This window comes from Manis pentadactyla, chromosome 11 (genome assembly GCF_030020395.1).
Source record: "Manis pentadactyla isolate mManPen7 chromosome 11, mManPen7.hap1, whole genome shotgun sequence".
NCBI lineage: Eukaryota > Metazoa > Chordata > Mammalia > Pholidota > Manidae > Manis > Manis pentadactyla.
The window spans coordinates 86201361-86222782 of record NC_080029.1 but is presented as its reverse complement, the minus strand read 5'-3'; the positions used below and the strand labels follow the sequence as shown (position 1 = coordinate 86222782).

Genomic DNA, 21422 nt, shown 5'->3' with positions numbered 1-21422 from the left:
AGAAAGCCTGTGTTCTTAAAAATCTTAATTTTAAGCTTTCAAAAATGTACTTAGTGGGATCTCCCATTGGCTGTTGGGGGGACTAGCACCGCTAATTCAAGGGCTCTCAGTAGAATTACTTTGGTCTAAGAGTTAATGAAACCCTTCAGACTTCTGGATTTAGTGAGCCCATAAATGAGTCTCATGTTGAATTTTAAAGTATTCTTCCCTTTTTTCATTTGCTTTTTTCATCAGATTCTGAGTCCTTTAAGCAGGGGCTCTTTTAATCTTTGTATCTTTTTAACTTTACATCACCAACATTTGGCACAAGGCACTGTATATAGTAGCCTTTCAAATGATCACTTCAATGAAAAATAGGCCTCCTCCTCCATTCCTTAACATGCACACATCCCCATATCAAATACACATATCCTTTCTAAGGAAATAGGCAAACACACTGCAATTCACAGACACACAGGATAAGTATTCATCGATACGACATGTGCACAACATGACAGAGACAGTGTTGCTAAAGAAGACTTGTTATTACCCAAAAATTGTGGTGCCTCATAAGTGATTTTAAAATTTGCAAGAAGAGTAAGAGAATATTGCTAATTAATTTTTAAGGCCTAGAAAAATATGGGGAAACATCTAATATAATTTGACCTTTGCTGTCACTTTGAGAAAAGGACTACAATATGGGAAAGTTCATAACAGCTAACTATTACTTTTTTAAAAGACATCAATAGTGAGATCGATGACCTTAGGGAAACAATGTTCATGGCCAGACTATGAATAAGGATGCCTGAAAAGAGCACTCTGACCTGTCCCTTATATAATCAATTACCCGATACTAACCCAACTCTCTATCTTCATGACACCTAGTAGAGAATGCAATTGAATCACTGTAGGAAATCTCTTAAAGCCAAGTCTGAGCCTTGACTCAGTCAGACCAAATCCAGAACCAGGAAAAGAGAGATGATGGGTATTACCAAATGCTAACATTACTGAAAAGCTACATGACTCACCAGCAATCAGTAAGGCATACACTTTGAAATAGCTCTGAATACAGTGAGAAACTTCCTCTGATCCACCTATGCTCTGGCCTTAGAGCCTGGATTCCAATCTGATAAAATCCAGCATCTCTAGCCCTACATCAAATGGTATGAGGTTCAGCTGCAAGGGACAGAAAATCCAAAGTGATTGTGCTATTATTATTCATTTAATAAAAGGCAAAGGCCTCTCTGATTTTTTCAGCTCAAAACATAATCCCCTTAATATAATATTTACTATCTTTAGGAATGATGTATTTCATTCTCAAAACACAAATCTTTTTTCCCCTCTTCTCTTGTAAGACAATAATACTGATAAAATTAAAAAGACATTGATTTTATGATACCTGGACATATCATTTAAAAAGAGAAGTAAGTATGCCTGGATTCATTCCACCAAACCATGATGATTTTGTGTGTATTTTCTCAGTCTCTTTTCAATTCATTAAATCCAGTAATTCTGTACATTAAGTAACCTCCCATTTAGAAACCACTCCCATTAGATGATCAGTTCCTTTATTTAGTAATTCAACAAATATATACCAAGCACCTGTTTGTTGACACACTCCATATGCTGGAGTGTGGATTCAAAATAACTATATTTTATAACACTCAGCCTCAAATAACTATATTTTATAACACTCAGCCTCCCCAAGAGTATTTAACAGGCATTGTTTTTGCAAGGCACAAAACACAATTACCTTCAGTAATGAAGAACTCCCTACTCTTTCAGCTCAGTGAGTGTTCATTGAGTACATACTCTCCAACCAAATCTGTATAAACTTCCAAGAAGTGATGAGACAAAAAAAAAAATCTTCTTAGAGTAAATTCTTTAAAATGACTTGATAAAAACTATGTTGGTACGAAATGGTATGCAGATAATTCAGGTAACATGAGTCAGAGGCATCATCACTTTTATAACCTTGACCCTGGATTTGGTTTAAAACTTCTATACATTCTAGGGGCATGTGAGAACAGAAGATGCTATAACACACAAAAATGACAACATTTAAAATTCATAATAGCACAAAACCATTACTTTTCCCAATGGATCACTTGAACTTTAATAATGTCCGACCTCCTTGGCCAGTAAGTTCTAAAAGCAGACAGAGGAAAATTGCCAATATTAGATACTGCTGGAATGATTTTTCATTTACAAATATTTTATAAGTTCTTTTAAAAACAAGTTGCCAATTCTGTAGACACTTAATTTTCTTGACGGGGTGGCCATTGAAGAGAGCAGGTATCTTAATACATGTAAAAGACAATCTGGCTAAACACTGGACTTTGTATTTTCTTATTATCCTTACGCATAAAGTAGAGATACCCACTCCCACACACACTCACACACAGTTAAATACACACCAATCCAAGTCAAAGAAAGTGTGGCAGAAGGAGAAAGTTATTCATTTATTTCCCAAGATAATGGCAAAAAAGCCAGCATCTCATTAACTGTCCAAAGGAAATGATATACTATAAAACTGAGACTGGATTATAATTTTCATATTACACAAATGAAAAGATTTACAAAGTTACAATTTAAGAGTCTACCTTACTTTATCCACTTAGAAGAAGCAAAGTGACAAGAGGAAGAAGCAATTAGTTTGTCCACATACACACCACAATTCTGAGTGGCCTTCTACATGCCCCTTGTTTAAGTCAAATATTTCAACATGCAATTATCCCTGGGCTTTGGTGCAGTTGTCATCTGTTTGATTTTAATGCAAATACCTGCTTACTTACTGAAAATTTCCCATACTGTGGTTTGTAAACTGCTGCCTAGATGTTGCTTATGAATGACTTAAGCAATATATTCACTCTTTAAAACCCCTCAGATACACCAAAAAAGAAAATTACAGACCAATATCCCTGATGAACATAGATGAAAAAATACTCAACAAAATATTAGCAAACTGAATTCAAAAGTACATCAACAGGATCATACACCATGATCAAGTGGGATTCATCTCAGGGATGCAAGGATGGTACAACATTCAAAAATTCATCAACATGATCCACCATAAAAACAAAAAGAAGGACAAAAATCACACGATCATCTCCATAGACACTGAAAGAGCATTCGACAAAATTCAACTTTTATTCATTATAAAAACTCTCAGCAAAATGGGCATAGAGGGCAAGTACCTCAACATAACAAAGGCCATATATGAAAAACCCACAGCCAACATCATACTGAACAGCGAGAAGCTGAAAGCTTTTCCTCTGGGATCGGGAATAAGACAGGAATGCCCACTCTCCCCACTGTTATTCAACATAGTACTGGAGGTCCTAGCCACGGCAACTAGACAAAACAAAGAAATACAAGGAATCCAGATCGGTAGAGAAGAAGTCAAACTGTCACTATTTGCAGATGACATGATATTGTACATAAAAAACCCTAAAGACTCTACTCCAAAACTACTAGAACTGATATCAGAATACAGCAAAGTTTCAGGACACAAAATTAATACACAGAATCTGAGGCTTTCTTATACACTAACAATGAACTAATAGAGAAACCAGGAAAACAATTCAATTCACAATTGCATTAAAAAAATAAAATACCTAGGAATAAACCTAACCAAGGAAGTGAAAGACCTGTACCCAGAAAACTACAAGACAGTCTTAAGAGAAATTAAAGAGGACATTAACAAATGGAAACTCATCCCATGCTCTTGGCTAGGAAGAATTAATATTGTCAAAATGGCCAACCTGCCCAAAGCAATATACAGATTTAATACAATCCCTATCAAATTACCAACAGCATTCTTCAACGAACTGGAACAAATACTTCTAAAATTCATATGGAACCACCAAAGACCCCAAATAGCCAAAGCAATCCTGAGAAGGAAGAATAAAGTGGGAGGGATCTCGCTCCCCAACTTCAAGCTCTACTACAAAGCCACAGTAATCAAGACAGTTTGGTACTGGCACAAGAACAGAGCCACAGACCAGTGGAACAGAATAGAGACTCCAGACATTAACCCAAACATATATGGTCAATTAATATTCGATAAAGGAGCCATGGACATACAATGGGGAAATGACAGTCTCTTCAACAGCTGGTGTTGGCAAAACTGGACAGCTACATGTAAGAATGAAACTGGATTATTGTCTAACCCCATACACAAAAGTAAATTCAAAATGGATCAAAGACCTGAATGTAAGCCATGAAACCATAAAACTCTTAGAAAAAAACATAGGCAAAAATCTCTTCGACATAAACATGAGCAACTTCTTCATGAACATATCTCCGGGCAAGGGAAAGAAAAGCAAAAATGAACAAGTGGGACTATATCAAGCTGAAAAGCTTCTGTACAGCAAAGGACACCACCAATAGAACAAAAAGGCATCCTACAGTATGGGAGAATATACTCATAAATGACAGATCCAATAAAGGCTTGACATCCAAAATACATAAAGAGCTCATGCACCTCAACAAACAAAAAGCGAACAATCCAATTAAAAAATGGGCAGAGGAGCTGAACAGACAGTTCTGCAAAGAAGAAATTCAGATGGCCAACAGGCACATGAAAAGATGCTCCACATCACTAGTCATCAGAGAAATGCAAATTAAAAACACACTGAGGTATCACCTCACACCAGTAAGGATCGCCACTATCCAAAAGACAAACAACAACAAATGTTGGCGAGGTTGTGGAGAAAGGGGAACCCTCCTACACTGCTGGTGGGAATGTAAATTAGTTCAACAATTGTGGAAAGCAGTATGGAGGTTCCTCAAAAAGCTCAAAATAGACATACCATTTGACCCAGGAATCCCACTTCTAGGAATTTACCCTAAGAATGCAGCAGCCCAACTTGAAAAAGACAGATACACCCCTATGTCTATCGCAGCACTATTTACAATAGCCAAGAAATGGAAGCAACCTAAGTGTCCATCAGTAGATGAATGGATAAAGAAGATGTAGTCATATACACAATGGAATATTATTCAGCCATAAGAAGAAAACAAATCCTACCATTTGCAACAACATGGATGGAGCTAGAGGGTATTATGCTCAGTGAAATAAGCCAGGCGGAGAAAGACAAGTACCAAGTGATTTCACTCATACGTGGAATATAAGAACAAAGGAAAAACTGAAGGAACAAAATCACAGAACCCAAGAATGGACCAGCAGTTACCAAAGGGAAAGGGACTGAGGAGGATGGGTGGAAAGGGAGGGAGAATGAGGGGAAAGAATAAAGGAGGCCTTACGATTAGCATGTATAATGTGTGTGGGGGGCACAGGAGGGCTGTGCAACACAGAGAAGACAAGTAGTGATTCTACAACATTTTACTACGCTGATGGACAGTGACTAATGCATTTGTGGGGGGGACTTGGTGAAGGAGGCAGTCTAGTAAACATAATGTTCCTCGTGTAAGTGTAGATTAATTATACCAAAATAAAAGAAAAAAAAAGAAAACTTCCAAACACACACACACACACACAGAAAAAAAAAACCCTCAGACAATATTCAGCTATAGTAGCTCTAGAGTCCATGCCCTCCTCTGAAAAGTCAGAGCTAGTGGTCACATAAAAAGCTGTGCTATGGAGAAGCTCTCACTTAACTTCTCTCCCGGAGACTGTCAAAAGTTTCTTTTTACAGCTTTACAAAAATACCAGCCTCCAGATTGGCAGGACATTAACCTTGGCACTGCATCTCTACTAAAAGCTTTTACACAGCCCTCATTTATCTCACAGCATCGCTGTGGGAAAAGAAGGAGCTCTTGCTATCCATGCAGACAAACTGGAGCTCGCAAGAGTAAGGGACTTGCCCAGGGCCAAGCTGTCAAGACAGCTGCAAACTTGGCTTTGGAAATCAGACCTCCTGTCAAGTCTGGATCTGCAGGCTTGGATCGTTTGGCCCAAAAAGATTACAAACTTGTCCCAATGCTCACCTAAAAGAATAGATTTCATAAACCATATCTGATGAATAACATTTTAAAAGCAATGGAACTCAGTTCAGGTGTTTCATTTCAAGTTGATAGGGGTCTGATTCTTTATAATTAAACACTTATTTTAAAAATCGTACTTTTACTGATCTGCAAACATTTTTATTTTTAGCATTTTACTAACATAGCTCATATCAAATTGCTACTTAATTTGGATGATATGATCAAGATACATTTATGTGCATAATTTTAAATGTAAAAAAGGGAAGATACTAAAACATTCTAACCTTTTAAGTTATATTGAAGAGACTGCTTGCCAATTTTTAAATTTAATGTATCATCTGAAGAAAAACAACTCACCAAAGCAGTAGGTTTTATCAAACAAAAAGAATTTCATGAAAGAGCAATAATATTTTCCTTACAGGAAGTTCACAGATATTTCTAAATTGACTTTTTACTTTCATCCTTCTGGAAGTAAGGTTCTTTTAAGAGAGTAACTCAAGAATACCATCAAGAAAGTAAAAAGAGAACCAACAGACTAGGAGAAAATATTTGCAAATCATATATTTGATAAAGGACTTGTATCTAAGCTATGTAAAGTACTCTTATAACTCAATAATAATAAAAATAACCAAAAGACAACCTAAATGGGCAAATAATATGAACAGGCATTATCTCCAAAGAAGATACACAAATAGCCAGTAAGTTCATGAAAAGATACTCAACATCATTAGTCCTGGAGGAAATAAAAATCAAAACCACAGTGAGATACCCCTTCACACCCCTGGGATGGCTATAATCAAAGGCAGACAATACACAAGTACTGGCAAGGAAGTTGATGAATTGGAACCTCATACATTCCTGGTGGGAAAATGAAATGGCGCAGGTACTTTGGAAAAGTTTTACAGATCCTCAAAATTCTATTCCTAGGTATCTACTCAAGAGAAATAAAAATAGATTTTGACACAAAAACTTGTAACAAAAGTTCATAGAGGCATTATTCATAAAAGCCAAAAAGTGGAAACCAAATATCCACAAACCGATAAACAAAATGGAATTAGTTGTACAATACATTATTCAACAATAAAGAAGAATGCAACATGAATGAGCATTTTGCTAACACCAAACACATCACAACATCAAAAACACTACACTAACTTAAAGAAGCCATTCATATTGTATACTATTTTTAAATGTTCTATAATACTTATGCTACTATGGTACTACTTAGCTAGTTCTATGACACCTCTAAATAAAATGTTCAGATAGGCAAATATATAGAGACAAATAGCAGATTAGTGATTGTGCAGGGCTGAAGTGAACAGGAAACGGAATAGGTATTGATTGCTAATGGGTATCTAGTTTCTTATTGGGGTGACAAAATGTTCTGGAATTAAATAATGGTGATGGTTGTACAATTTTGTGAATATACTAATATCAGAAGTTTTTAAACCACTGAATTACACACTTTAAAAGGTGAGTATTATGGTATGTAGTTGTATCTCAATAAGAAAAATTATAATTAAAAATTAATATTTATACAACATTTAATAAATTCATTTCAAATTGGAAAGGAAAGGAAAGAAATCTAGATCTACCTCAGAGAAGTTGGTCATGATCACAAGCCCACGTCTCCTAGAGGGACCAGGCCCCAGATGGAATGGAATGCAGCAACATAAACATTAGGTCACAGGAAGAAAGGTATTGATTTTTACATACTGTATGGAAACCTTTTAAGCAAAGCATGTTCTTTAGGAAATTTTTATTTTTCCCACAGCTTATTTTAAATACTGTAAAGTTATTTCCTCAATTCTTCTGTGAACTCCATGATTAATGATTCTCATATTTCATTTTTCTGACACACCAGATAAGATAATATTTCCACTGAACACAGTCCTGGTCCTCAAACTATCCTCGTTTAGGGATGCCACTTCCCACCTGCCCAACAATCTTATAAGCTAACAATGGAAACAATGGATATGTGCAGAACCTCCTTCCAGTTCACTTTCAGTGGGTGTCAAACACTACTGCATATACCGTTCACAGATTTGCAGACACTTATAATTCTAACAACACAGCTTACCAACCTAGGGAAGACAGGGACCAAGGAAACACCTGCTGTCCCCATTACCATTGATTAACCCAGAAAATACCACCAAAATGGCAGTTGAGAGTTAAGAAATCAACTCCTACTACTTTAAACCCAAACTCAAAAGTGTCTCTGTGATTTCCAACCTTGTTTGGGTTAATCCCTAGACAGGTGGCAACCTTACTTAGAGTAAATTAACCATTCCCTAATTGTACAAAAGAGCTTGTAGGTAATTGACAGGAACACAGCTAAATATGATTATGTCTGTTGGGAATATAAAAACAATATGCTTTGGAAAACAAGCATCAAGGTTATCTACTGTGACTTCCCATCAGCAGAGAAGAGGCCGATGGAATTCTGGAAATGGGTAAGATAACACACATGTCAAAAAAAAAAGCCCTTGTCCTCAAGCAGGCTAATGAAGCAAGTGATAAGCTAGGGTCAAATTCCCACTTCTACAATCAAAACTTATCATAGGAGCCCTTGAAAAAGGAGTGCATCTGTCATATGTTAATGACTTCAAGCAGTTCACTGAACTTCTAGGTGTATAGGAAAACTTAAAAGCACTTCACAACTCCTTGTGGGTATAATTAGCCTGTTGCAATTATTGGCAATTCTCATCCTGGGACTTTAAAAGGTCACTCCACTCTTTAAGATACCAAATTTGGAGTCACTCTCCCTTCTGGACAGATTAAGCACACCCTACAATTAGTATGGGCTGCACCTGTTGCAAAGCTTCTTTCTTCAGTGATGTAAATGGAGACAGTCAACAACATTCTAAATTCTTGAGGGATTATTAAACCTCTGGAAACCAAGCAATGAAGGAGTCTAATGTCTGTAGTTGAAGTGATGGATGGTGGTCACACCCTGACCACACACACAAGCCATGATCTTTATTCTTTACAGACTATCCCATCTAGAACAGGCACCCCACTGACTTGATTTTCAATTTCTGAAGAAGTCAACATGCAATTTTGCTATTTAACAGAACTGTTTTTCATGACCTTGAGTTTTTATCAAGAACAAAGGGAATTCCAAAATTCTTTTTTTTAAAAACACAACTAACTAAAATAGCATTATTGCTTTACCTAAACTTGACTAAGTCGTGGTGAAGGGACAAGGCCGCTTGTTCAGAATGGAGGAACGTGTATTTTATAAAGTCTGTGTCTCAAAGCTACAAATTCTCCTTTAATTTGTTAATCCTTTACAAAAGTATTCTACACAATTCATAAATTATAAATGATAGTAATGTCACTGCTGTAGCACAAAATAGCGATATAGATATTTGAAGGATATAGCTTTTAGGGGAAATATATTTAGGTCGGAGATATTAATTTAAAAACCAGATTCATAAAGTTTAAGAAAATCTGATGTTACTGTTAGTGAACATGGTTGAGTTGAGCATTAAATATAAAGCTATAAACTAACTTCTTCCTTCTTCTTTCCTTTGTTTTTTAATGAAAGAGAAGGAAGACAAATAGGCTATAAAGCCCCTTTCTCTTTAAGCCACGAGTCACAGGTATTTTCCAATGCACCAGAAAAAATGATTCTTAGGTAGCTGATGAATCTGGTCACATAAACAAATGCCATGAAACCTTCTTAAATTAATGATATTGTGCTTAGTGAATTTATTAGGCAAAGTCTCATATTATTACCACAGCACATAGTATGTCATCATATACACTTAAGTACTATTCCCCCCATACATTATTACAAAACATAATTGGAATTTTATAAAAATAGGAAAAAACTCCTTTTTTCTATTTCTACTCTAAGGGAGTTTTCCTACAGCATTGTTAAGTAGCTACACTTTCTTCTGTATTAAATTGTATGTACAAATAATTCTAAAAGTTAAATAAAATAATTAAAAACAAATAATTCTAAAAGTTAAAATAATTCTAAAAGTTAAAAACAAATAATTCTGAAAGACAAATAAAAGTTACATCAGTGAGAATATTTCAAAAGTGGCATTCCAACACAAATAAAGCTAGCAAGACTTGATTACATTCTTACCATTCCCCTCCAAAAATATTTTCACCTGATATTTACTTTACAATAATTATATTTCCTAGTGAAAATACTTTCTAAAAGGATACACACACACACACACACACACACACACACACACAGTTTTAAATTTATCTCCTTTTAAAAGACATTAAAACTAAATATGGAATTGCCGATTTTTTTAGGTTTGCTGTTGGGCCTATACAGTAATCAAATTTAGAGAACTATAAATTATATTTAAATTTATTATTTACAAGCAATTAATTATAAAAAACAGCCAGGTGGCTTTCATTACATAAATTACTGTTAATGACAGAGACCTCATGCTGCTACTGTATTTAGCATTTGCATGTGTCAAGCGCAGAGAGCAGTGCCTAACTACCCTTTTCAGGGTGGAACTGATCACTGAAGCACAAGGCAAGCTGCCCAGGTTTCAGATCAAAGCCTAACTAGTTGTTTGAATCCAAAATATTTCCAAGGTTTTGACAATATTTGCTATAGGAACTTGGAATAATATTTTTTGAAACAGCTTTAAAACCAGATACATAATTACTACGCATTAAATAATCTTTAACTACACTTAGCTACTTAAAGCCCTATCTCGATGACTCAAACATTATCAGAAAATGCTCAGTCAATTCTCACGAACCCAAATAAGGGATTTAACTGATATCTCACAAATGCAGTGTTTAAAATGGTATTTGACGTTTCCTCCACAAAACCGTGCAATAGAAACAGACAATAAGTCTTTTTTCAGGGCTCTGTCTACCTATTTTACTAAGTCTTTTGTAGTGATTTTCCCAACTCTACAGCAGGTGAAATTCCCCTCCAAAGAGAATGAAGAGTTTGACCTCTTTCATTTATTCTGAGATAAAGCATGAGTTTCAATGATGTAACAGGAGAAAAGGCCCTCATATTGTTACTCTGAATTAAATGCAATGCTTGAATAATACAAAATCTGTACCAAGACAGAAAATAAAAATAAAGGAAGAATTTCATTCTGTTTCAAGCTCTATCCCAACTAGAGGCCTTAACAAGTAATTCTAGCCCCTTCCACCACTACCACCAGAAAAAGGACAAAGTGTTATGAAAATGCTTCTTAAGCTATAGGATGAAATTCTGGAATTACTAGTCTTCTTATCTGAAAAAAAAAAAGTTTTTTAATCAATTGAAAATCCCATATTGAGCTAACTCTCTGGTATTCAAGGACTGGCTAATAAACGGGTTATCCAACCCTTCACTTACCCCCACCCCTACCCAGAATTCTACCTTTCAGCAACTTCATCACTTATTAACAACCTTCAGAAGAGTGGGTAATGGAAACAGATTAAGAGGAAAATGTGTCTATAGCCTCTTAGTAGTTAACCTTCATTTGTGGAGCATAGAGAAAAGGGGGACATAAAATAAAGGCTAATAGTTTAAGGAAAAAGAGTACATACTAAGTATGAAGATAAAATAACAAAATGAACTTTTTTCAGCTAGTGGACAAGAACTAATTTATTCAAATTATTTTTAGCTAAAGTAATGATCCTAGAGAAGGAGTAGACTTTTTACATTCATCACCAAAGATGCCACCCTAACTTATTTTTAGGAATCACTTTAGAACCACTTTACAAGTTACACAGGAAAGGCAACTTCATAGACCTATCTCATATCTTACCAAAATACAGGATGGTCACTAAGTCTGGAAACACAGACAAATATACAGTAAAAGGCTTATTGTTACTGAATTGAAACACATGGCAAAATAATTATGTCTGCAGACTTTAAAGTCACTTTGTAAGCATCAGCCCGTTCATTTAAAACCTAATGATGTCTGCCTGTCTCCAAATGCCAGATCCATTCTCAAAGTACCAAAGTTTGTCACCACTGAAGATGTTTAAAAGACTGCCACATGCTCTAAAAATTCTTGTTAATGAGGAGTCCCAAAAGCACTTTGGCTATCATTAGAATGTGTGTCCAACAGGAACAAATATTCATCATAACATTTTTTTTTTTTTTTGGTGAGTCATAACTTTTTTTTTTGTACTTGCTGTACATGAGAGGAGGAGGAGGAGGAAACTTATCTGTGGACATTACAAGACATAAATGGAAGACGAGACAGACGGGCTAATCGCTTGGCAAGCACAAGGGGACACCACCTACCAAACCCGTCAGTGGCTTCCACTAGAGTGCTGGGAAGCATTCATGAGTACACATGGCTAAGAATTAAGAGTATCTGAAATTTGTACTCTTTTCTATTGTTATAACACAATAATTTTCACCAATATAACAAGATTTTTCATGTCATCTTGATCTAAACTAGGAAGAACAGTTTTATCACAACAGGCAGAAAATAAATTTGAGAACCACACATCAAGAGCAGGCTGAGTGTTTTGGCATACGATGTAAGGGAACGACTCAGTGATGCTGTGGCTGGGGAGTGGTCACGGTGAGCTTTCAGAGGGAAGTCTAGATAAGTCAGTACGCAGTGCTGTTTATTTTTATGATGCTAGAGGCTCTGCAGTAGTAGAGCTCATTGGCCCCGTGTACCAGGCAAGACATGAGGATTTTACTCAGAGGGTTGGAAGTTCTAGTCCCAGAGAAACCCAACACTAAAGTCTTAATGGAGACAGTTTAAGATAAGCTATCTTAACCTGAGGAGGAAGTTAAAGACTTTTTACTTTGGAAACTGCCGTAATATTTGAGACATATGATGGCAAAGCAGGTTGAGAAAATCCAAAGAGCTCTCCAGAAACCACATAGGCAGTTCATGGGATGAATACCCTGTAGCTGCCCAGCTGTAAATCCCCTGAAGGGAAAGTACACTAGGGTTTAAAAATAGGGGCCAGATCCTTTCACAAGGTCGAGTTTTGCAGAAAGATAATGCCAAAAAACATAAAGACACCTGTTCCACACAGTCTAGTTTGGTACAGATAGTCTAGTCTCCATCTGAATCATGTGAGGTATGTGGCTAAGATGATAGAAAAGAAAGTGCAGGACAGAAAAAAAAGCCAGATCTCTGACTACAAGTCTGCCTTGATTCCAGCCACCACAGTTTCACACAAAGATGCTTTTTTCAGACAAGTTACACTGTCTTCAAGGGTAGGACCTTAAACATGGTACTGAGCATCAAGCCCTAATGGAATTCCAGATGGCAAAGCCATTCACATTCTAAAAGGGAAACTACTTCTCACACCATGAGTGTTGGTACTTAGTAATAATGTGCAGTTAAGGAACTACTGAAATGTACCTTCTGATCATTTATATCTGGAACATCAAAACAGTGTCGCATTACTTCCTAAAAATAATGGGAAGAAATTACTTTGAACCAAGTGAAGTAAATCTACTACTGACTGACTCTCAAGAATAAAAGTGAGTAACTGAATTAGAATTAACCACTGAAACTGGGAAAAAAGTAAATAAATAAATAAATAAAGATCAAAGACTCTATCTACAAATGTTAATTTGGTCAGAATTCTTCCAGGATCGAATTTCTTTCACCCAGTTCCACATTGAAGTTTCATCAACTACGAACACTATATTTAGATGGAAACCTAGTACCTGCTCTTTTGGTGTAAATAGCACCAGAGTTAATATCTTTGGCATGTGGCCACAGATTTTTATACCACCAAAGCACTAAGTTAATACCCAAGTTTCTACTAAACCAAGCCATAAACAAATCTTCAATAGAAAAGTTCTGTCTACTCGTTTATAATCTGTTACCTGGAAAAAAAGCAGAAGGTCTCTCTAGCAACCTAATCACCATATCAATGACACATGCCACAAGAGAGAAGGACTAGTTTATTTGATTGATCATGGTAGATAAACTCCAAATAACAGAGAAATTAACAAATGCTTGACATTTGCTCAACATCCATTATTCTGACACTGCTTTCAGAATCTCAAAGCCTGGGAGTATGCTTAATCAACATTCATATTCCCCTGTGGGCTGCAGGCACCATATTGCACCCCGCCTTCACACTGATGAAAACTGCATATTGGCCATTTCCAAAATGTTCTGGGACTCCACATAGGGCCCCTTTTCTCTCTTGTTACTGCTCTGCAGTTTTCTTTTAAACACTTCCAAGACAAAAGCATCTGCCAGTTTTTCTCTCTAGGGACATATGCAAAATGAACTTAACAGTTTTAAGGCAGGAGTAACCCTCACATCTAAATTCATTCATAGGACAGAAAAGAGCCTAAGAGGCCTCTCCAGGGACAAAACCCTGCTGAAATTCTCCCCACACACAACAGTGGGAGCTTTATAAAATCTAAGTCCAGACAATTTCCAATTCAAATGCCCAACATAGCATGACCTTTGTCAGATCTCTGAGCCCAAGATGCACCCATGATTTTTTATTCTGACCAGCACAGACATTAGACAGGGCACTACTGCTAAGCAGGAGGTTCAATATTTGCATGCTCTTCTATTGTGAAAATGTAACAGTGACAGCACTGTGTCAAATTCTTTTCCCTCTAGAACTTTAACTCCATAGGAGAGGCATGGCTGACAGATGACTCCCCAACATCTGTGTTATGTACTGCACAGCTGAGGAGCCCCGGATCACTGTCAGAACACTGCAGAGATGGCCTGCGCCTTTCTTATGCCTTCTTCTTATCCCTGCTCACCCCAGTTATATATGTATATGTATGTGTGTGTGTGTGTGTGTGTGTCTGTGTGTGTGTGTGTCTGTGTCTGTGTGTATAAATATCTATAATACAAATAGTGCGATTTTTAACAAAATCTAAAAATGGCAAGACAGATTAACATAATTTATAGTCATTAAGCTGTTCACGTAGCAGCTCAACATATGTTGTATAAATGTCCTATACTGGATAATTTATCAGATCTGACACACAGCACGTCATATTGTTTTATTTAATACACTTACTAAAATTTCATGGATCAAGCATCACTTCTGGAAAGCACAGAGAAAGCACTAGAAAATATTTATTCATCTCCTGTGATTTATTTTGATTACCCTTACAGCTATATGATAAAGTGGAACTCACAAAATTACAAGGTTAAGGTTTACATAGCCATTGCTTCATCTACTAAAATATAACAAATGGCTCCATGTCTGTGTTAGATTTTATTTTCATTTAGTGTTAAGTAGTACACTAGGCTAAGCACTTAGCTGCCTACTGAATATTTTAATATTTTTAAATAGGACTTGAACATCCTTACCCAGAGAGCAGGAACTTAAGAAACAATCTTAGGGAAGATCAGCAAGTCCTTTGTACGGTACTAGATAGAACAATACTAGCCAAAAAGGAGAAACATGCCTTTAAGTGATCTCCTCAGAACAGATCCAAAAAAACAAGCATGGGCTCATATTAGAAAGTTAGCAAGAATTCACTGAATGCATAAAAGACCACAATACCATGCTAGGCACTAAAGAAAGAAGTTGGGAGGTAAAATCACAGCATAAATAGCTCATATCCTCGAGGAATTCACAATCAGTCCAATAGGAAGTAAAAGTCAGTAATGTATACATTCCAAATGAACAAGTAAAAGTTAACTACAATGGTCAAAGAAAAAGAAAAAAATGAAATTAGTGACCTTAAACAGATATTCAAGAGACAAAGAAAAGTTGGGGTAGGGGGTTGTAAAACAGAGAGAGAGAGGAAATTAAATACTGGCACTTTGAGGCTCCTTTTCATCAATTTTCCTTTAACATGTTTTACCTGAAGGCAGGCTTCCTAGTCAAGGAAGATGAGATGAAAAAGATGATATGAAGATGAGAATTGGGAGACGAGGACCCAAAGTAGAAAAGGTCACTATAGCTTTTCAAGAAAAAACACGAATGTTTGTTGGCCTGATCATTTATGGGAGAACCATTAAATACTTTCAACTGCCCTGGGAAAGACTATTAAGGGGAAAACAAACAAACAAAAAAACTGCTTCAATTTCTAATGGAGTACTTTGTTTACAATGCAGTAAAAGTAAGATGAAGATAAAGCAAAGAAAATAAGTTTGTTTCCATGTATGGGTGATAATAGCCCCAAGACAGCTACAAAATAATAATCATCCCGCAAGTATCACTCTCAGGCTCCCAAAGAAGCTCCATTATGTTTCAAGGTGTAGACACTTGCAGTCCAGAAGCAAGGCTTATGCTCCTCGAACCCTTTGCCTCACCATCCTCTCCCAGGAGAGATGACAGGCCCTGAGAGAGCTCATGTGGAGCAAGAACACCCCAAAGCCACATTATATAGTGTGGCAAGTCAGGCAACAGAGTGACTTTAGATGAGTAACAAGTTACTATAAAAATACTGAAAGGTCTATCATGCTGCACCCTCAGAAAGGAAAGATAAAGACTACAAAGTCAAATAGAGTTCAATACAAAAACAGTAAAATTTCATCTCCCCAAAGAAAAGAACTAAAAATAGGAAAATAATCTTGCTCAGTTTAATGCACGGTGATAATGGCACCTGAAAAATCCTTCGTAAAGAACAATGTAACCCTTGCGGCTTCCTGTCAGAGCAAAAACACTTTACCCATGTTGAAGGATTTATACGAAGATGGGCACTAGGCCTTAACAGAAAGCCTCAAGAGCTGGGATGGTGTTGGGACTGTGCATCAACAAGATTCAACAGAGCTAATTAAGAACACTGAAGAAAAGCCCGAGTTTGAGTGTTGCAAATTCTTGCTAGGACCCCTATCATCACCATCACTCTGGCATTTTATTTCTAGAAATATATTTTACCTTTCTGAGATTTTTTTCTGGTTACAAGCCAACCATTATGAACCTTTCAGTGAATCACTGAATAGGGCACTTAAAGGGACAAACAATTATAAAAATAACTCTGTCACAAGTGCATACATTTTATTTTATTTAGTGATGTAATAAGCTTAGGGGCATATATCAGGTTCAAAATGGTCTTGGTCATTAATTTAAGCAATAAATCATAGGTCTTGCCAACAATGACGGCAAACAGATGCTAACAAGGAAATGTATTATTTAATATTGCCATGTGTTATAAAAATGTAAGTGTGTTTAAGACATGTCTTAAATTTTTATAATAATACGCATTTAATATATTACTGTTTTGACATATGCAGGAATCGGATTTATAGGTCCCATTCTGTAGCTTCTTCTTCTGTGAACATGAGAGCATATTCTGGATTAAAAAAAAAACAAGAGGGGAAACCCTTAAAGTGCATGCTTGCAACAATATCTAATTGGTTGTCTTGCTGTTTTGTAGTAAATAACTTCAACACTGAAACTCATTAAAAAGAATGAATTTGCACACTTCGCTGGAATATAAAAATAGAACAATTTAAAATTACAATTTTTAAAGAAACCTTACAATCTAAGAAAACATAAGAGCACCTTTTAATCAAGTTGTCAACTAGTTTTTTTCATATCCATTTTGAACTATTCTGCATGACACCAAGACAAAAATCAACTACAACTAAAGAGTAAAGTTCAACATTCAAAACTGTGGAAGCAACCAGGTAAGAAAAACCCTACTTTACACCTTCATGCAAAAATCCTAGGAATCAAACACTATCTCGAAACACAAAATGAATTTAAAATGGAGTCTCTGTACCCAAATTATGCCAAAGGGAACATTCCCTTCTGACATTTCCATTCAGGTCCTTACCAGCAGGTTCAACCCTCCTAGGGCAAGGGCCTATGAGGGAAGAAGGGAGTTAGGGCCTAAGGAACTCACCCCAAACCTCTTTTTACAGAAAAAATGAGCTTTTTGCCATCAACAGGATGCCACCTCTGCTGAAAGCATTTTTTATTCGGGCATTATTTCATCTGTGTGTCCTTTTCAATCAGCTCTCCTAACTGCCAGCATGGTCTTCCCCTTCTCTTGTGTAGGCAAGAGTCCATGCTTTAGAACACTTGAAGAAGCAGTGCTTGGAGTAGGGAAACTAAATTTTCTTCATTAAATCTACTGAAGCAGATATTAAAAATGCATTTAATATCCTGGCGATGGTCGGTGGGCACCGCTGACTGTGACAGGCCAGTTACTGATGATCAGCCGTCAGATGGCCTTCTCAGCAGGCGTCTGGGTCTCAGGCTGCTGAAGGACAGCAATATCTTCCCTTGTGGGTAAGCTCTATTCATCTCTCCGGTATTTACTAAATCACAGGCCTCTGCACATATAGCCCACGTTTCAGCATATGCTAACGAATGATGGATGGCCTCCTCAATTCATTATGTCCTGAAAGCATGGTTTCCTGCCATTCCAATCACCAAACCTCAGAGCTTCAGAGCTGATCAGTCCCAGAGAATATATTTTGCAGGCTCGATTAAAAGAGTAGAAGTTTGTTCCATTAAAGTCTCTGACACTCTCCCCCAGCGGTTTGTTTGCGTCACCCAGTTATTTGGGCAGAATATTCACGAGGTAAATGTTTGGACAATGTAACACTGGCAGGTTTCTTTCCTAATGTTTGCAAAGGTGTAATTTCAACTATGACAAAACAGTTGAGTTATGTGACGGTGAAATTTATGTTTTAAAATTTTTTCCTTCTATGTACAGCAGGCAAAACCTTAAAAATATTTTGTCATATACTATTATAATGTAAACGTATTAGTAGATGCATTGCAAAGGAACTTTCAAGGGAAAAACCAGTCTCTAAACCATCTAAACCTCTGAGGACAATAATTCATGAGAGTTCTCTTAATTATGATCAAGATAAAAGCACAACCTACTTAAAAATTCTTCTGACAGCTCCAAAGTTAGGTGACAAAAGTTCAACTTGTCAAAGAAAGAAACCTTTTAAGAGAATATGTATTTTCAGTTCCAAGGTTATATATGTCAGCTGTCTTTTCTATAAACCACAAGAACATGTTTATTTTTAGCTATGGCTTAGCTATGGAACAGAAAAATATTAGCACACTCATATCTTTGACTCAGAGACAATAAATTTTATAAATAAACAGATGAACTTACCACAACTAAACAGATAGCTGAGCTTTGAGGAAACCGGACGATGTTAAAGAGCTAAACAACTTGCTATAACTAAGCTCCTGGAAATGCTAAAAATTAAAAAAAAAAGGAAAAGAAAAGTGCCAGACTCCCTTTTAGCCAAGTGTTAGGGAGGCTCTGAAGTATCCACAATCAGTCGGCGCTCCATCACACTGCCCTGCCATTCACCTCAACCTTGACCTCAAGATTAAGCTCACTTTTATTGTGCACAAAGGTCACCTGTATTAGGTCAAAATTCAAAGTCCCTTGTCAGAAAAGGTTGATGTATTCCAACCTTTCCTTCTCCATACATCAAATTTCTCATGGTAAAGTCATATTCAGGAGACAGTATATTCAGCAATTTATTGTACCATTGTAATACAATGCAGAAAACAATTCTCTGAAAAGCTATCACATGAAAAATATTTTTCATGAGAAAGTACCAAATATAGACTCCTAACATGCTTCTAATATGAAATAAAACTTATTAAGCTTGTATTCACACTTCAGAGGAGCTATATGGCCAATAACTGTCCTCAAAATACAAAGTTTAATATAATTATGACTTTTACTTTTATAATCTTTGGCTACAGGCAACTATTTTTCAGAGTGTCACTCAAATTCCTAAGTATTATTTCTTTAAAAAAAACAGGAAGATCCTAACTAGTTTTAACACTTTAATTCCAAACTGACCTAAGCTGCTTAAGTGAAGCTGGTCTAAACCTAAGCCTCTCTAGGACCTAGAACTCAGTGGAAGATACGCTCTATAATAAAACAGAAAAGGAAGGGGAAAGAATTACTGTCTTGTCCAACTCTTTATTACTGCAACTATATGGTCAGCAGAACTGCATAAATAAGAAAAATTACACAAATTCTTTGTGGACAGCATCCTAGAATACATGGTAATTAATAATAACGAAAGCCTGGGACAATATATCTATTTCCTTTAAAAAGTTTATGTAATTTCTTTGTGTTTACTAACAGGCCTTTTCATAATCAGTATTAGTACCATGAATAGATTTTAAGACTATTTAAAAAGCACTCATTCTTTAAATGTATTCATACCTATATTAAACACTAAAATCAGTGCTCACAGTCAGGTGATGATCCAGGGCATCTTACAAAATCTCCATGCCCTGAAAGATGTATACCTGAACTCACATGTTACTGGACTCGAGCTTCCTGGTAGCAGAACACTGACTCCAAAAACGCTATTTACTCATATATCTTTCATAAATTCGTAACTGCCTTATAATCAAGGTGAGGCAAAAATGTTAAAGAGCTTCCAGAATATGGTGGATTCCATTTGAGAAAAGTAATTAGATAAGAAAATAGTTAAAAATTCTCTGACTTACATATTCCCACTTATTCTTGTCAGGGACCATGTTACATAATCATTTCTATACGTGGGGAGAGGGAATCAATCTAAACCTAGATATGCCCATTTGTCATCAATGTAATATCGCATCTTGGTTGCCAGTAACATCCAAGGACTTCATCATAATTTACTAAAAAAGTAGGTTTCCTATTGCCCGGTGGGGAGAAAGAAAAATAACACTTTGGAAACCTAAAAAATAAAGGGGCTGGTTTTAGGCAACATTTTTTCAGTTCTAATATTCTGAGTCCCATTATTATAAGCATAAACACCACTACAGTACACATCCTTAAATCAGTAATGGTAACAAACATAACAGCAGCAGCAAAAATGTATTTAAAACAATATTTGGAGCTGTACTAATCATTTTATAAGCACTATCTCATTTCAAGATCATGACAATCCCATTTTAAAATATGAACACTAAGGTATCAAGAGGTGAAGAAAGTTACCCAAGGTCACCCAGCAAGTAAGTCATGAAGCCAGAATTCGTATGTCTATTTCCACAATCAAGTTCTTTAAACCAGTATATAAAAGTGCCTTTACAGCAAAAAACTGAACAGTCTCCCAGAGTCCACAATAACGGGGTTTTGCCTTCTATCAATTTACAAAATAATTAACCGTCAGCAGAGAGAGCTAAATAAGCCACCCAAAGTCAAGCACAGGCTGTGATAACTCTGTCAAACTCAGTACCAGCTGGTCAGCATCTCCCCGGCCCCCTGTGTGAGCCTATCCTCACACAGAATTCCCCTTTTCATTCTAAAATGCACATATTCTTGCCTAATATTACTTATTTTACTGCTTGTTTGTTTTAGTTTGTCATATTATTTTATTATGGATACTTTAGATTCCAAACATGTTATAACTGGGTCTTTATACAATTTTACTAAATCAAATTGTAATCAATCAGGTATCTTCCCATTGTTTTTCACTGTAATTGTACAGATGGTTTATTTTCTTTTTATACTGGAGTTACCGCCAATTGAAGATGTAACAACTAAGCTCGAAGTTTCTCTAAAAGGAGTTCCTGACATGACAAACCCTCAGGTCTACCATTGGAGCATTTCTAAATTCCTACAAAAAATGAAGGATGACTATAATATCCCTAAATTTAACTAC

At 36.2% G+C, this 21422-nt stretch overlaps 1 protein-coding gene across 6 annotated transcripts in view; it reads right to left on the bottom strand.

Annotated features, from left to right (window-relative positions):
* CDIN1 (CDAN1 interacting nuclease 1) overlaps positions 1 to 21422 on the bottom strand; it is a 207642-nt gene that overhangs the window by 176647 nt on the left and 9573 nt on the right. Inside the window, exon 2 of one of the 6 annotated variants that reach the window (XM_036887548.2) lies at positions 17050 to 17125. The exons of the other annotated variants lie outside the window; for them this stretch is intronic. Within the exon in view, the coding sequence (XP_036743443.1) occupies positions 17050 to 17060 (11 nt within the window). The 5' untranslated portion in view covers positions 17061 to 17125. The remainder of the gene's footprint in view (positions 1 to 17049; positions 17126 to 21422) is intronic. 6 annotated transcript variants of the gene reach the window in all.